Source organism: Aulostomus chinensis, chromosome 5, assembly GCF_037954235.1.
Source record: "Aulostomus chinensis isolate RoL2024-O1b breed Wild chromosome 5, RoL_Achi_v1.0, whole genome shotgun sequence".
Lineage (NCBI taxonomy): Eukaryota > Metazoa > Chordata > Actinopteri > Syngnathiformes > Aulostomidae > Aulostomus > Aulostomus chinensis.
The window spans coordinates 30,385,439-30,402,188 of record NC_141324.1 but is presented as its reverse complement, the minus strand read 5'-3'; the positions used below and the strand labels follow the sequence as shown (position 1 = coordinate 30,402,188).

General features: G+C 43.5%; 2 protein-coding genes across 3 annotated transcripts in view; both read right to left on the bottom strand.

The window, feature by feature from the left end:
- The window catches only part of lig1 (ligase I, DNA, ATP-dependent), a 48,569-nt gene extending 46,532 nt beyond the window's left edge, over positions 1-2,037 (bottom strand). The window contains exons 1-2 of one of the 2 annotated variants that reach the window (XM_086204563.1): positions 1,850-2,037; positions 1,191-1,259 (exon numbers count right to left, since the gene is read on the bottom strand). In XM_086204563.1, coding sequence (XP_086060689.1) covers positions 1,191-1,259; positions 1,850-1,866 — 86 coding nt within the window. In that variant the 5' untranslated portion in view covers positions 1,867-2,037. The remainder of the gene's footprint in view (positions 1-1,190; positions 1,260-1,849) is intronic. The other variant, XM_086204562.1, reaches the window with a different exon arrangement.
- A 1,042-nt stretch (positions 2,038-3,079) lies between these two features.
- Positions 3,080-8,262, bottom strand: LOC147262140 (ETS translocation variant 3-like protein). The gene is made up of 5 exons (XM_086205095.1): positions 8,205-8,262; positions 7,110-7,341; positions 6,752-6,875; positions 5,167-5,251; positions 3,080-3,381 (listed from the first exon to the last, which is right to left on the bottom strand). Exons 1-5 carry the CDS (start codon positions 8,260-8,262, stop codon positions 3,080-3,082), a joined length of 801 nt encoding a protein of 266 aa, XP_086061221.1.
- Positions 8,263-16,750: the final 8,488 nt, after the last annotated feature.

Genomic DNA, 16,750 nt, shown 5'->3' with positions numbered 1-16,750 from the left:
GTGGCAGCAACGTGATGATTGCTCAGTCAGCATGAAACACACACACACACATTTATAGGGTTAATGAATGGACAAAAGTTCATTATCTGTATTTAGAGTTTTACAGCAGAGTTAAGAAAGGCCTCCAAAATGTCCTACAACACTTGAGTATTTTTGTCATTGACCGTCTTTGAAAACCCAAATCGTGATTTTTAAAAACATACAGAAACTTGCAGCTGATGCTCACGTTTATGTTCTTCCACATCCCACATTTACACCGTACAGTTTGGGTTATTAAGCATTTTCCCTTTTCTTTTTAACAATGAGACTGTGGAGTCATAAATCACACCTGCTTAATGTGTCTAGAACTGTTAAGTGTTAAACCAGGTCTAATGATTCCTACTAAACAGCCATTTACAGACTGGGAGGGCTTCACTCTACACAAGGATCTACATTCTCCTAGTCAATAATAAGATAAGTAGTATGAGATGGAACGGCAGGAATAATCCCACTGCTCCCATCAGTGCTGCTGTCTTTTACATGCACTTTGAGTATTTCTGACGCTGCAAGAGCCCATCACATCCGTCAGAGTAGAGACACACAAGCCAGCAGGAGTACGTCTTCTCAGCCTGCCAACAATATGGTTTAAAGTGGATCATCAACGTATCTGTCCTACGTACGGCCATCAAATGATTGTGAATGAAAGCTATCACGAGGCGCAGGAACAGGAAGTGACCACAGACAAGAACCGTGCAGGAGTTAACCAGGGACCCAGGATGCAGGGAACCCCTGGGGCCCGTTAACTTCAGTACTCCAATAAAGTCCTGCATCCCATCCTGGGTGTGCGCCCAATCATGGGGATTCACATCAGCCCAGGTTGACTCAAACCTTGTCTCTGCGTCTCAACATCAGGAACAAAACCAAAGATTATTCATGAAATTCATGGACTTTACAAATGTTTCCTTTTCAATTTCATAATGCTTGCATGAGTTTTACAACATGAGCAACAGGTGGACGTCATTGAAGCTTCTTTTTTTTTTACTGACAACCGCGACTTTAGTAAATATTTGATGACTGCAAAATAGGTTCAACATCTGCACTCAGTATCCTTCATACCTGGGAGAGTTGGAGCAGCACAGGTACGATAGACCACTCAAAGCATTGCATTTAGTGGTATTTCACCAAAATACTGCCGGAAAAGGGAGTCTTACTTTTTCACAGGCTCATCGCCGCTTTTCTTCTGAATATCCTTCTCCTTGGGTTTGGGCTGAAAGAATGATCTGATGGAAGAAGGAAAACAGTGACGGGGAAACGGTTAAGCTGCGATAACGGGGGCAGCAGTAATGATATAATCAATAAACGATCAATAAGTGTGGCTTCTTGACAAATGACAGTGTCGGTGCATCGGTGGTTTGGATGTGAATCTACAGAAAGAGGAGCAGAGTGGTCGGGGCTAACGTTAGCTAGCAGCTTCAACACGTTGATGACCAGACATTCATGCAGCAACATAACGGCTACAGCTGCCCTGGAACGTGTCCTTGATGTCCGGAAAAGCAACAAGGTTCCATCTTGACATCGAGCCCACAGACCGTGAAGCAGGCAGGAGTTTGTCTGATGGTGCAGAGAGAAAAACTGCTCCTTAGTGACGTACCAGACGCCGCTGATGCTAACTTCATTCAGCGCAGGTAAGTATCAGATTTAGCTGCACCGCACCGAGTTTAACGCCTTTGGAGGCACTTCAAGAGCCCCCAACACAACTTAGGGGATACTTTACCGGTTAGTTCATGCCAGTGTGGGGTCACACGACCCCACGTCGATGCTACTCCCGAACAAGCTAGCAAGGAACACAAGCATCTCCACCGCTACTTACGCGATGCTGCGCTGCATGTTGCCGTCAAAATCCTTCCTTCGCCGGACACTAAACTGAGACTAAGGTTTAATTCACTGGGCGAGTCCAACATTCACACGCAGAAACCCAAACTCCCGCGCCTTAGGTTGACAAACACTTGGAATATTCGGCGCCAAAATGACATCGAAATCAAAGACTGTACAAGAGGAGAGGGCTCACTCCCCAGGACAAGTAAAACATTTCCGGGAGCAAATTTGTCCCGCTGCATTCCAATTGATAGTTTTAGTGGTCGTTAGCCCGTAGCATTCATTATTTTATATTTGATCCTGTTTTTATATTTATGCTTATGCTTATGGTTTATTGCCGCTAACTGCACAGTTTCACAAATGGATGTTAAATGCATTTGTTGAATTGTTTTCTGCAAATCAATGTAAATTGAATTCAATTGATACAGAAATATATTTGTTTTATTAGTACAAATCACCATAAAAGAAGAAAGTAGATGATTAAAAACTGAGTGTAAGACATCATTTCAGTTCAGAAATTCAGCACTAAAGCCAAGACTCAGTTGATTACGACGGCCTTTACATCGAGGACCTTCATCTGAATAAGTCTCTGATTATTCCACTGATGTGCTCGGAGATCAAACCATCTGAAAACACGACCAATAAAATCATGAATTCACTCACAAACAAGCCATTTTTACGTGTTGGTTGGTGGCGCCAGAAAAAAAACAACATAGTGGAACATCCTGTATTTGACTCCTCTCAGCTCGGACTTTCTCCCGGGATATTTGTGATTACGTTTACTGTGGTACCAGCGCGCCACCGCCCCCTGCCGTGTGGGAGTGGTAACTTCAAAAAGCGGCTCTAATCCGAGTGCTGCTACCACATGAAGCCTCCTTTCATAAAAATTTCACAGCGTCTGTTTGGATGCATCATTCATGTCGGCCTTTTTATTTTCATGAAGCCTGAAGAAGGGAGGGAGAATACAAGACAAGCAGCTGAATAATGTAGCTTGAGTGCACTGCTTTATTTACTCCAACACAAATGCCATGTTGTTAATTGTTTACAAGTGCAATTCCCCTACTGTGGCGTGAAGTGCTGACAGAATAAAAGCGGCCTCCTCAATATTTCTATCCAAAAATAAAACATAACATGGTACAGCTCAATAAATACAGCTCTAATTCGAAACTTTGATCTAAGAGAGATTCACTGGAGAGAAACAGTCAGTCTGGTTGTGGTTCCTTCTTCACGGCCTCTTCCCCGTCTGTCCGTGACTCCCCTCCCTCCTCTCATCTCCTGGAATTCCCGCCTGCTTGACTCCTCCGAACAGGCTCCGACTGATGTGATCCCACTCCGACCAGGCGTTTGCGGTGATGTGGAGTTCCGAGGCGAGTTGAGGCGGGAAGCCAGCCTCCAGCTCCCTGAGGCTGACCCCTGGACACGCAGGGCCAGAGATGAAGGGTAAGGGGCCCTGGAGAACCCGGGCGGCTGGGATCGGCTTCGGGAGGCAGCACGGAAGCAAGAGAGGGTGAGGCGAAGGTGGAATCGCTGTCAAGAAGCAAAGGATGCTTTCTCAAACAGGAAATGACATCAGAAGTTCAGATTCTGTGCATTTTCACGCAATCATGTAACAAAACTGTTTTCATGAATGAACCTAAATCACAGATAAACTGTATGTTTCCTGTGTTGCTGCCTTTACATACATACAGTTTGTTGCACATACGTTTTTTTTGTTATTATATTCTGGTCATGTACTAAACAGTTTTTCTACTTTAGTAAATTGTACTTTCTTGATTGGCAGTTCTTGTTTGTCACTCCTTTGTTTAAGCTCCTCTCAACCAAGCAAGTTCCTTGTGTTGGGAAAACCTTTTTACTGATAAATCCAAATCTTCAGAGCCCCAGATAGAGAGAAAAAAAGATGTTGTGGCCACAAGATATCAGTTGTTCCAACAATTTAATCAATTTGTGGACATTAGATATAACTTGCTCCTACAAATGAATCAAAGCATGGGAACAATTACCTTTTAATCCTGTGAATTAGTCAAATTGAATTAGTGAATTATAATTATGGCCACAGTTTTATGGTGTCATATCTTGAGGCCACAGTGTTTCCTGCTCCGTGTGGCCTCTCTGGGCCTCCGTACTTTCCTTATTCAGACTTTGAAGCTTTTTTCCAGCTGGTAACAGTGACGGTTGAACCAGCCTTTGGAAGCACTTGTGAATGAGAACTTTGAGATTCTTGATTTCATTTGAATGTATTTTTGTCCCCATTAACACAGTAAATCATAACAAGTAAATCGTTACACTTCTGAACTTAATAATGGAACAAAGTTTGAGGACCTGCAGCAGCAGATTTTCAAGTGCAGTTGTGCTTTTGTATTGAGTTTTCTGAAATAAAAAAAATCTTCAAGACACTGCAGTTAATCCAAGCTGTATTTATTATTTATGACCCCAAATGCTATTACTTCCCTTCGCAGTGAGGCTGTTTGACCTTGAAGGTTCGACACTCTGGGCTAAAACATCACTTTTTCATGCACCGGTCAAATTGGGAATTTCTGCTTCCTTAAAATGTCTTCTTTCAAACTCCAGCAGAGAAAACCTTGACAATACATGATTTGGTGTTCCTTTCAGTTCATATTTCAGTTCTAGGAGAAAAATGCAAATTAGATTAAATTGGATAATGCAGCATTTGCATTTGAGACTTCACTCGTGAGTAATCAGCAGGAGGTTTCGTGTGTGTGTGTGTGTGTGTGGGGGGGGGGGGCGCTAAAAATAGTAGCGCTCACAGACGTGCCCGTTTTATTGCCAGATATTCTCTGAAGGTTTTCAGAGGTTTATCATCCATACGCTGATTTATATCACATTTATGTCCTAAAAATGTGGCGGAAATTTAATTTCTCCTGGGCGGCTGAGTGTTTATTCTTCCTGTTAATTAATTAAAAACACACAGCCCCAATAAGTTTCATTTCCATTTTTTTATGATATGAATTCATCCTTCTGGGATGAAGTAACGATGTGTGGTGAAGTAAAGTAAACTTCAGGAATTAAGGAGACGGTGGCATGCAAGCTGAGTCACGACGAGGAAGACGGCCGGATTCCCTCGGAGTTTCCCCGTCAACAGTTCCAGTTTCAGAATTGATTACTGCCCTCAGTGGCTACGCAGTTAGAAAAGGCTCAGTTCAAATGGATGCCGTGTTGCTGTTGTTGTTTAGGATGTTGACATTCTCGACATGAAGGGCAACAGAAATCTGACTCTGCTGACGGACTCAGACTCGCTGCTGGCAGCTGGAGCCTGCTGATGTTCAGGGGAACCCCTGGTGGATGCGCTCTTACCTCGGTCCAGCACTGAGCCCCCACACAGAGGAAGACCGCGTTCTGCTGGGAGGAGAGGGAAGGGGAGAGGGCAGCTCTGGACCAGCTGGAGGACGGGCGGACGGACGGACGGGCGGGCGGATGGATGGATGGATGGATGGATGGATGGATGGATGGATGGATGGATGGATGGATGGATGGAGAGAGTGAAATGTGAACACTGATGTTTTTTTTCAGCACACAAGATCAGGAACATCATGTGAAAGAATTATGGAGCCCTGACGAGGCCACAGGGAGAAAATATATTTTGTGGCCATAAGTTATAAGTTGTTCCCTCAACTGGATCAACTCGCAGCCACAAGATACAAGGAATGAAAGCATGGGAACAGGTGACAGCTGTTACAACAAATGACATCGCTGTTATCTTGTGGCCACAAATGGATTAAATAGTGGGAACAAATTAGTTCATTCGTTAGCAAAGGAACAAGTGGCCATGTTATCTTGAGGCTTCAAATCAAAAACCAGTGTAAAAAGCAGTCGCATCTTCACCAATTAATCGAAGCGTCCGAACAATTAATATCTGGTGGCCACGAATTAAATAAAGCAAGGAAACAAGTTATCTTGTGGCCACAGATAAATCAAACTATACAAACAAGCTACGTCTTATTGCAAGACATGAATCAGACTGTGGGGATAGATTATATCCTGGGTCTCTTAGGAATGAAGGGGTTATGCTGGGAACAAGTTATATCTCATGGCCACAAATTAATGACAGTGTGGGAACAAACTGTCTCCACAACGACATTTTGTCCTCTTTCTTTGGCTTCTCTGGGCCTCCGTACATGGCGCCACTAAATGGGCCTCTGGATGATGAGAGATGAAGGTGTTCCTGACGTTTCGTACGCTGCTGCTCTCCCTTAAAACTGACACATGAACGATAAAGAGTTTCATTCCCAAAAAATCTGTCATCACTTTTACAAATTTGCTAATATAATTCAACTAATTATGACACTTTCTAAAGGATAACCTTAGCCCTTCGTTTGGCTGTGAACAGGATGAGCAAAGTCTATCCTCTGTAGTCAACGATAATATGTGAGTAATGATTTCCACTCAAGTCATCCAGTTTAATGTTGGATGATAAAACAGAAGGAATTATATCTATTTTGGTTGGTCTGCTTGAAAAAGAAAGAAATATATTTAATAGAGGTAATTAAGCTTTCTCACTGAGTTTTGGAATAACGCTCTTGTTAAAAGACATCTGGGAAATGGTGATTAAAAAATATAACATTTTGTTTCTTTGAATGATTTAAAAAAAAAAAAGCAATTAAAGTGAGACGCCGGTTTAATAGGAACACGCCAACTTTTTGGGAAATACACTTTGAAGTACCGCCTTCCCAGAGCCACACAAGAGAATAGTTTTCACTTCTCTGGTCTGCGCTGCACCAGAGACCAGAGACCAGAGACCGGCTGACTGGCGGTTAGCGTAGCGCAGTCAATGGTCCCGGATGGGCAGGTTAGCATCGCCCAGTCAAAATAGAGAGACTTCCCCAAAAAGTTTGTGTGTTTTTTTAAGCTGTGGTATGAGAGGTGAAGGTGTGGTGATGACCTGATGGCCGGAGGGTGGCGGTGGGTATCCTGGATAGTTGACCAGGATCAGTTTGCTGAAGTTGAACTTGTAGGTGAACCTTTTCCCTTTGGTCTTGTGCAGGATGCGTTTGTTGTAGTAGTACCTGGAAGTAAAGTGTTTCCTGTGTCACTCTGGCCGGCCTGGACGGGCTCTAAGTGTATTCATGCTCTCATATTCCTGCAGGCAAGAAGTGCTGCTGAATGTTGCATCTTTGCGTGCCTTTTAAAGTTTAAAATTTTAAAGTTGAATGTGACAGCATGTGTTGTTGCAGAGAACATGTTCTATACAGCATCAGCCTGCAGCAGGATAGACACATTCACACGTAGAGATGCGTTACCTAAGCGCGCGGCTCAGCTTGTCATAGTTCATGTGTGGTTTGCCTTTCCTCTCCCCCCACAGCCTGGCCAGCCTCTCAGGGTCCCGGATGACAAACTCACCCCACTCTCCTCCCCAGCCGATGGCCCCGCCCTCGCCGCGGCCCAGCAGCTCCAGTAGGAAGTGCCAGAGCTGCACCTGTCTGGAGCCTGGAGACCAGGCCGGTTTGTAGGCCCAGTCAGGGAACAGCATGGCTGCGGAGACCACAGCAAGAACGTGACACACGGCGACTGATGATGTCATATGTTGCGAAAAAAAAAATTAGTTATTTTGAAGAGAAATATTTTGCATCGACAACATGGTAAAACCTGAAACAAAAGAAAATGTCAAAGACTTCTCCACTTTTACTTGAGCAGAATTTTGAAAGGAAACTTTTTTTTACAAGAATATTTTTACTGTCACTCAAGTAAGGAACAGAGTACTTCTTCCTCCACTGCAGAAAGTAATTAAAAACAAGTGTTGAAAATATTCATGTATTTGTAACAGATGCCATCTAGTGGCCATACTAATTACAACCACAGAAAAGAAGAAGGTCACATGACATCAATGAAAGTGGAAAGCTCTGTATACGGATGTGGAGGCGGCCGGCGATGGAGGGATAATACAGCAAGGCCACAAGTAAGAGAGTTATGCTCCAGGTCGCTGAGGAGAAATCCTCTGTTGTTTCTATTTTTATGGCTCTTTTGAAGGAATATTTGGATACCACACGGTCGCTAACGAGCTTCGGATGCAGAAACACCTGAAGTGCCCGGTGATGCGTGAATTCGATGATTGTGAGTTTTCGTTAAACTGTGCTGAGGCAGACATTTTTGATATTTCCCCGGAGGAAAAAACAAAAAAGCTACAGGCCAAACGTAAGTCATTGCGCCATCTAGTGGTTACAGAAAGTAAACCCGACATAAAAAACCGCTGGATTTGCAGGACAGAGGTATGCGAGCTCTAGTTGTTCATGTTTTTCATGTACCCGCTCATATTCTCCATGACGAACAGCTGAATATCTGTCAGCGCAGGATCTCGCTCACACATGAATAGACGTGATGAATGGTCTCGCACTTACTCCTGCTCCAGTATGGCGGTGAAAGATGTCCGACAGAGGAGCTGCAGCTGCACTGCATCTGAGGTAATAAAACAGATAATCAGCATCAGAACTGCGCCCGTCACACTGACGGCCACAGTAGCCGCTTGAAGATTTATTAATTGCCTTTCATGTGGTGTTAAATTAGATGTAACTGATTAAACCAGCTTCTGCTCTCACTATCACTTACACAATTATATCATCTGCACACATATTAATTTAATGACACTCAAACCTTATTTGTACTCTGGAACAAAGCTGATCTCCAACTCTGTTTATTGCATCAATATAATAAATGTTGATTGGTCTCTGTCGCTTCATAATTTGCTCACATAACTCAGGACCTGATTTGAGCTCTTCTGCAGTGCTGTGAAAGTCTGACGCTATCCTTTCCCCTGCACTCACATCCACTTTATTTGCTGTATTTTCCTACAATTTCACCCTGTAAAAACACGCGCCATCCACCCACAACCACAATGACCTTCCCAGATGATTCCAAGCAGCAGAGACACCCACCGTACCCCAGCACCCCACCCCTACACAGAGGGCTGAAAACTCATCTCTTCCTGAAGTGCTCCTCATCGCCTTTTTCCTCACTGAATGATGTCTCCTCTCCTATAAGCCCTCTTCCACAAGTTGTTCTATCCACTTATCTTGGAGCAACAACAGAAAAAAGTTGTCTCCTGTTAGCTCTTATTTGATTTCCCAGCACTCTCATATGAGCACTGGGGCGTGGGGGGGGGGGTCACTGGGCCGCACAGGGGCATTTAGACAAAACCAGTTCAAACGATCTGCTCTCTAAGGATGTAAACTGAAGTATGAGCAACCAGATGCGACCGCGCTGAATATTGTGAAGATATCAGCGTTTCCTCTGTCGCTGACATTTTTTTAGTTCCTCTATTTTATGGCTTGCTTTGTTAACTACAAATTAACGTTTGTTCTACAGAAAGAAAAAAAAAATCAGCCACAAGAGCAAATCAACAACCAGCCGAAAGAACTGAAATCATTGGTGGAGCACAAAACGTTGACACAGAGGTGGTTGAAAAAAAACAAAATCCAAAAAGGCAACAAATCACAGATGTAATTTAACTAATCACTTCTTCACTACTTCTCTGCTACATTCACCTCGTTTACAAAGAGCGTGCTAATTAAAGACTCTCACATAAGTGGAATAATTCAATGGTTACCTTGATTGGAGCAGGAGGGGGGGAGCAAGCAGCAGCGTTTCGTTAGATGAATAATGATCAGTTTGTCTGCCGGCCAAGTCTGAGAGGACTGAGGGATGGATGGACCGAATCTTAAACCCTCTGTCTCATCCCAACTCCCCTTACAACCCCCCTCACACACACACACACACACACACGCACACACACACACACACACACACACACACGCACACACACACACACACACACACACACACACACACACACACATGCATGCATGCACACTCCCCTCCTTGAACCAAGAAGACAAAGTCAGAACACCCAACACTGATTACTTTGATCCATTTTGAGAAAGATAATCACATTTAATTGTTCATTAACAATTACAAAAGAAAGTACCTCAGCTCTTCAGAATGAAACATCTGAAGACTTAAAGGCAACATTTCCTTAAAAAGAGCTGTTCAGAAAAGTAAGAATTATCACTTAAATATGTGGATCCCTCCTACGAAACAACAAAAATGTCTGTTCCAAGAGACGACGACTTCAGATCCGTCCCAGCAGCCACAGTCTGAGACCTAAAAATGGACTGAAAGAGAATTCTTTACCAGTTATTTACTCAAAGTCCAAACATCTAATGCTGATTTATTTGATCCATTTCTAGAAAGACATCAGTTATTTTCCATGAAAAGCAATACAATTATCTTAGCTCCTCAGTATGAAACATCTCGAAGCATAAAAAGCTAAATATCCTTGGAAGATGTGCTTGCAGATGTAATAACCATCATTTTTAATACATTTATATGAAATAAAAATGCCTCTGATGACTTCCCAGTGCCCAAGATGAAGAATGAACATGGAGTCCAGCAGAGGTTGTGATCATGCGGGACGTTTAAAAGAGCATAATTGAAAATGTTCTGAAAACAGCATGGTCGTAATGAATTGTTTTATCAGAAACTCTGGTTTAGTTCGTTTTATTTCACTGTAAATGGAGAATTGGTGTGGATGAAACAGAACATGAATTTTATAAAGGTAACCTGACATTTTAAGATTAATTGACCGTTCAGCACTTTACTTGCGATGCTCAGGTCGCTCCCGTGTGTGAGCAGAGACGAGTGTTGGCTGTTACCCCGAGTGAAAAGGGCAACTTAGCTTAGATGGCTGTTGTTGCATGAGTGGAAAGGCCAGGAGGAGAGGAGAGACAGAAACTCAAGAACAAAGTAATTTGATGGGAGGAAACAGGAGAGGATTGCAGTGTATTAGAGTGAGCCGGGAGGGTGACAGAGGAGTGAAGGTGACGGGGGGGGGGGGGGGGGGGGATCAAATTGGTGATGAACTCAATACCAGAGCCCCTCTTTACGCCACTACATCTGCTTGTCACTGGACAGGAGCGACTTTGTCCAAGGTCAGCAGGCTGTTCGATCCTCCGCCGCACATGCTCAGAATGCTGCGAGGGAGCTGTGACGCAGTTCGCCCCAGAAAACATCCTGCCAGTGCTCTCTCTCTCTCTCTCTCGCTCTCTCTCTCTCTCTCTCTTTTCGAGTCGTGTCTCGCTCAGGTAAAACTTCCAACTCCATCAGACAGAAATGAAGCTCCTCTGGACTCAGGGAGGATGTGGCTGTGGGGGAGAAAACGTACAACTAACAGTGGCAAACATTATTTTTGAATAACCTTGAGTTTGAAAGATCAAGAAGGAGCATTTGAATAAATAAATTTAGAATTAAACAAAAGTCATTGGAGGAACAGGATGCTGGGAGAAAAACTACAAAGTGAACGATGAATGAGGGACAAATTGATTTAAAAGCACGAGTGTAACTAAAACTACAAACTTCATTGTTCCATAGAATCAAGGAATCATAACAGGCAGAAATAAGTTGTTATATCCTACTTTTGTGGTATAAAATGTAAATAATGTGGAAGTCAATTATCAAAGTATTAGACAACATGTCAAGGGATAGTTTTACATTTTGATTATAAAACGTATTCTTTTTCTTGCCAAGAAGGAGATGAGATGTCTTATTGTTGCAAATTTTGTCGGTGGCTAACTAGCTTAGCCTAGCCTAGGTTAAAGACAGTGAAAACAGGAAAACAGTGAGTCCACTTCCTCACATAAATGCTTGAATTAAATGAATAACACAGCTCACTCCACCATCTTTGACAAATCTATACAAAAATGTCAAATTCTAACTTCAGGTACGTCTTGCCAGGTCTTGCCCGAAATACAACCTGAGCTCAGCCAGAGCAGCTGTTTCTGTAGCTTATGCTAAGCTAACTTCCCCCAGGCTGTAGCTTTGTATTCAGTGTAATGATATAAATTAATTGTTGGGTCATTTGGAATGATCGCCAAAAAAAAAAAAAAAAAAAATATATATATATATATATTAAACTATAAAGTCATTACTGTGCCTATTTGGGCAAAATTTGAGAATTAGCCTTTGATTGCTAGCTTGGCAGAAATGTATCTTCTCAGTCGGTCTGCTCATGTCGACAAAAGGTCTGATCATTTCGACTAGCAACAGTTTTATTGAAAAATCTAATTGAACCTCAGGATGTCTTGATGATGAAGAGGTTTCTTGAGTGGCTTCTTGACTGCTTAAATTAAAGAAAGTGCTGAGCCACTGCATTTGTAGCTGGATTAGCTGTGATTTAGTTTTCTCTGCAGCAGAAAGGAGACAGAAAGGGCAGCTCCCTGCAGCAATCCATTTAGGATTATGATATACATTCATCCCTATGCATTTACCCATAGCCCACACACACACACACACACACACACTCTCTCTCTCTCTCTCTTATCGTCCCTCAGATGTGATAGCTGACACCGGAGGCTTTTAATTCCAGTGTAAATACAAATACTCTCCCAGACAGCTATCAATTATGCATGCCGCTAATTGAGTTGAATGTTGTGCTTTTAGCAGCCCGGGGACCCTGGGTCACACGCAGGGAAAAAAACCTGACACCAAACACACACATACACACATTCACACTTAAGCTTATCTTTAGTAGTGAGGACCCTCATTGCTGCAATTAACCCTCACAACCAAACACGTAAACCTGCCCCTGAACCTAAAGTTAATCTAAGCTTAATCCCAACCTTAACTCTTAACCACACAGGCTGGACCTTTCAAATATCTTTATAAAGTTGGGAGGAGTCCAGGATGACATCACCTCAATGGTTCCAACCTTCATGGTGTTACAGGGTTGGATGTTCATATGAAATGGGATTGAAGTTACAAATTATAGCAAAAAAATAAATAAATAAAAGTGGTAGAAAAGTGTAGTTTGTTTGCTTAGCAGAGCCAATCAAGGGAACATTAACCGTATTTACCGTTGGGCCGCTTGTGTGTTAGCAGGATGCTAACTTTCTGGAGGAGAGCAGCAGGGCCAAGGGAGAAACCATTGAGCTTTGGGGCAGGGGTTTCAAAAAGCCAGAACGTCCCTCTCTGTTGTGGATGATGATCGTTTTTAGATATTTTCAATATTTGGCCCTCTTAAGTAATTTCTAAATTAAAATACTGCCTGTCACAGTGACTTTGACCTTTGACCACCAAAATATTTTCGGTTCGCCCTTGAGTGGAAGTTCCCTGAAGGGAATTCCGGAGATATCACGTCACCGAGAATAGGATGGATTTACCAATGGACGAAGCGTAACTCCCTGGCCTGCAGCTTTCACTGCCGAGGCATAGAAATGTCAGTACAGCTTTTAATGTCACATTCATACTTTTATTTTTCACATTTTTTTTAAACGCAACTTTTTTTTGGTCAAGACATTAAGTCAAGATTTTGATCCAAGATCCCGGCATTTACAGATCTCCTGTTCTGAAAAGGACGGTGTGACGTAAGCAAACATGTCAGCTGTTTCGTAGACGTGAAAAGCCGCAGGACAAGTCGATCCTGAGTGGACGCGGCGTCGCTCTCAAACACCCTCAGAAGACGAGAAGGACTGAGCTGGAACGGCAGCACACAGCAAACACTGGATTTACTCACAGATATCAGTTGGCACGCACACAAAGCCATGACCAGGCCTCCCAGCGAGTCTAAAAGCTGACAGTCTGGTAATTGGGCTCCTGGACTTGACGGAGCCGCCCGGACGCCCTCCAGACGATGACAGGAAGCCAGATTTAAACAAATTGAGGGAATATTGAGGGCGAGCGGCGCTGCCAGGGGAATATTACAGTAGAGATGTAATATCAACACAGAAATGTAAGGAGAGCCTCTGAGAGATATTAGCCCAGTCTATCACCAACAGATGCTGTGAAGGGGAAAACAAATATAATGAAGGAATTCTGCCCGGGTTTAATGGGACACCACGTTCCCTGGGGGGCAATTAAGGTGGCGACTCAAAAAACAGGCGCAAGATGGGAATTTACTTTCCAGCGATTGTCATTCTCTCTCTATCTCTCTCTCTTTTCTTTTCTCTACTTCACCGAGCAGCATTATCTCCTCTGTGACAAACTGAGTGTGTGTTTGTGTGCAGGGGGAGGATGAGGAGTTGTGGGGGGGTTAAATCGGGATTTGATCCCCGCTAAAAGGACTGTTTGTTTTACAGCTGACGGCCGCGCGGTTTAATCTGGTGCTTAGCTGCCTTCTCAATCTCTCCACTTCTTCTTCTCTCATCCTCTCCCCCCCCTTCATCTTCCTGGTTCTCACTCAATCGTATCATCGTCTCGCAGCGGGTTCACCCTCCATGTCACTGACGGCTCCACCTCTCCATCGTGCTCCAACCCTCGCCGTCGCCTCACTCCTCTCGTCTTTCTTTGCAGGAATTTATATATATTCATCAGGTGGTGTGTGTGTGTGTGTGTGTGTGTGTGTGTGTGTGTGTGCGCGCGCGTGTGTGTGAGAGCGAGCGAGAGAGAGAGGAGGACAATGGTGAGAGTGTATGTTAAACAGGATGATGGTATTGCAGCAGATGAGGGTCATGCTCCGGGTCTTAAGGGTCAAATCCTGTTAGAAGTAAGAGGGATGAAAGCTTTAGTGAGGCACCACCTTTTTCTCCGTGCTGTAACATTCACTGACACAGAGGATGAGGGGTTCGGCAAGCATGTGACAGACATCAGTGTGTGTGTGTGTGTGTGTGTGTGTGTGTGTGTGTGTGTGTGTGTGTGTGTGTGTGTGTGTGTGTGTAATGGCTTATAAAATCTTAATATGACTGCTCGCACCTAGTGATAAAAGCCATAAAAGCAATAAAAAAGAAATACAGCATCCCTCTCCTTCGTACGCCTCCGCGCTGTCTGCCTGTCACCGTGACCTTGACCTTTGACAATCAAAATCTTTTCATCCTTGAGTCTCAGTGGACTTTTCGTGGTAAAAGTAAAGAAACTCCCTCAAGCTGTTTTCTGACATATCGCATTAAAGACAAATGTGACTTACAGAAAACCTGATGGAGGCATTAAAATGAACATCCTTGACATCCAAGCTGTCGTCAAGTATGTTCTCGCAGTGCTCATTAAGCTCCTCCCTGCCACATAAATCTCTCTGCGTTCCACTGTATATGGAGTTTATTTGCCAACATCCCCACACTGCCAGAGGGTACTGCAAACTGAGCATGCTCTGCGGGGAGAACACCAGGGACGATGCGGCAGACACGGCTGCTTCGAGTTAGCGCTCTGCTAATGTGAACGTGGATAAATAATTGATCTTCTAGACTTGACAAATTTGATCTGAGCAAATTACAGGTTCCTGGAGCAGCAATAGAGAAACGCAACAAGGTTTAATTCCCTCGATGAAGTGATTTTGTGGCCACAAGGTATAACCAACTGTGACTCTAAATGAATCAACTTGTGGCAGCAACATGTTGATCAAATCTCTAAAATACTCTTTGAAACTCTTTCAGTTCAGCGGATCGTGAATATATCTTGGTCAAAAATTCATGAAATTAAGGGAGCAAGTATGTAAAAGCCACAAAATAAGTAAGTTGACTACCAAGTTATAGCTTCTCTCACTCATTTCTAAGTTTTGGCCTCAAAGTTACAAATATATCTCAAATTAAGGTTTGTCCAACCTGACGCAGAAGCAACTCCCACTAACCACTGCTGCATTTCCCAGCGGGGCTGCTGGTGAAATAGTTACTCTTAAAAACAAATGACACGGCCGCGATTCGATTCACCTCTCAGCAAACAACAAATGGCTCCTCAGCTCTTGTGTCATTTTCAAAAAGCTTGATTTGCATTAATAGCGATATCAAACTGCTACTTTGGCTGTTGAACAAGGAAACGTGCAGGAGGGCTGACATGAATGTCACGAGTGACGAAAGGCACAAACACAAAGATTTACACCGATTCAGATTTACTCTCTCTTTCATTTTTTATGAGTCCCACAGCACCCGAAGTGTCGTGTAATTCAGGAGGAAAAATTATCAAGATGGCGGAGCGTGAACAGAAGTGGAGAGCAGACAGCAATGTTCCCAGAGGAGGTGTAATATAATGAATGAAAAATTAAGTCAATAAAATGACAATAAAATGGACCTGCGGCACATTAGACTGGCATTAAGTTCCAACCATGTCAGAGGAGTTTTGTGTTGAGGGGAAGCAGGGTGATGCCAGCGAGGGCATGGGACCATAATGACTTTAGTTATGCCCTCTCACTTAAACCCAGAAGGTTACAGAACCAATTGTCATCCCTTTTTCCCTGCCCTCTCCGGTCTCTCTGCCTCGCGGGTTCACGTGTCTCCCCGGGGAGATGTGGTTTCTTAAAGGTTTCTCCATGTCCTTAATCTCTCCACCTCTTTGTGTCCTGGCAAAAAAAATATATCCGTATGAAACTCAAGAGGTCGACAGGGGCTAAGTAGTGTGAGAAAAGATGAGCTTATTTCAAGCATTTTGTGAGGAGGAAAAAAACAGTTAAATGTGCTTTTTTCCTCTGAAATAGGCTTTTACAGGGTAGCACAGTGCTTTATATTACAGGTGGTGAAACTGGACCTGTCAGGTTCTGCAAAATGTCGAATTTATTTTGGACTATTTCATACATCACTTTTCCCTTCCATCCAAACATCCATCCATCCATCCTTCTGATACCTGACCAGCCCCAAGGTCACGTTTCCAAATGGCTGCTGCTGTCCATCTTCTACCTTTAGACACATTCGCCAACATTGTCATGTGCCAGAGAGCAGCTTTTTTGTTTCAGAAGAAGAAGCCTTTTCTCACTTCTCCAGCAATGCAGTCAACACATGGCAGACGTCTCTCTCAGCTCTGACCTTCAAGCTCAAAAACATCAAATGCAGCATTCGGCCACCGCAGTGAAAACTTGACAGGTCCAACGTTTCTTTGTCGGACAGGCAGCAGCAGCCCAAAACCAAACGAAAGAAGAGAATTGGCATCTTCACTGCAGCACCCAAATTAGGTGAGAAGTCAGCTTGCATTCTTCCAC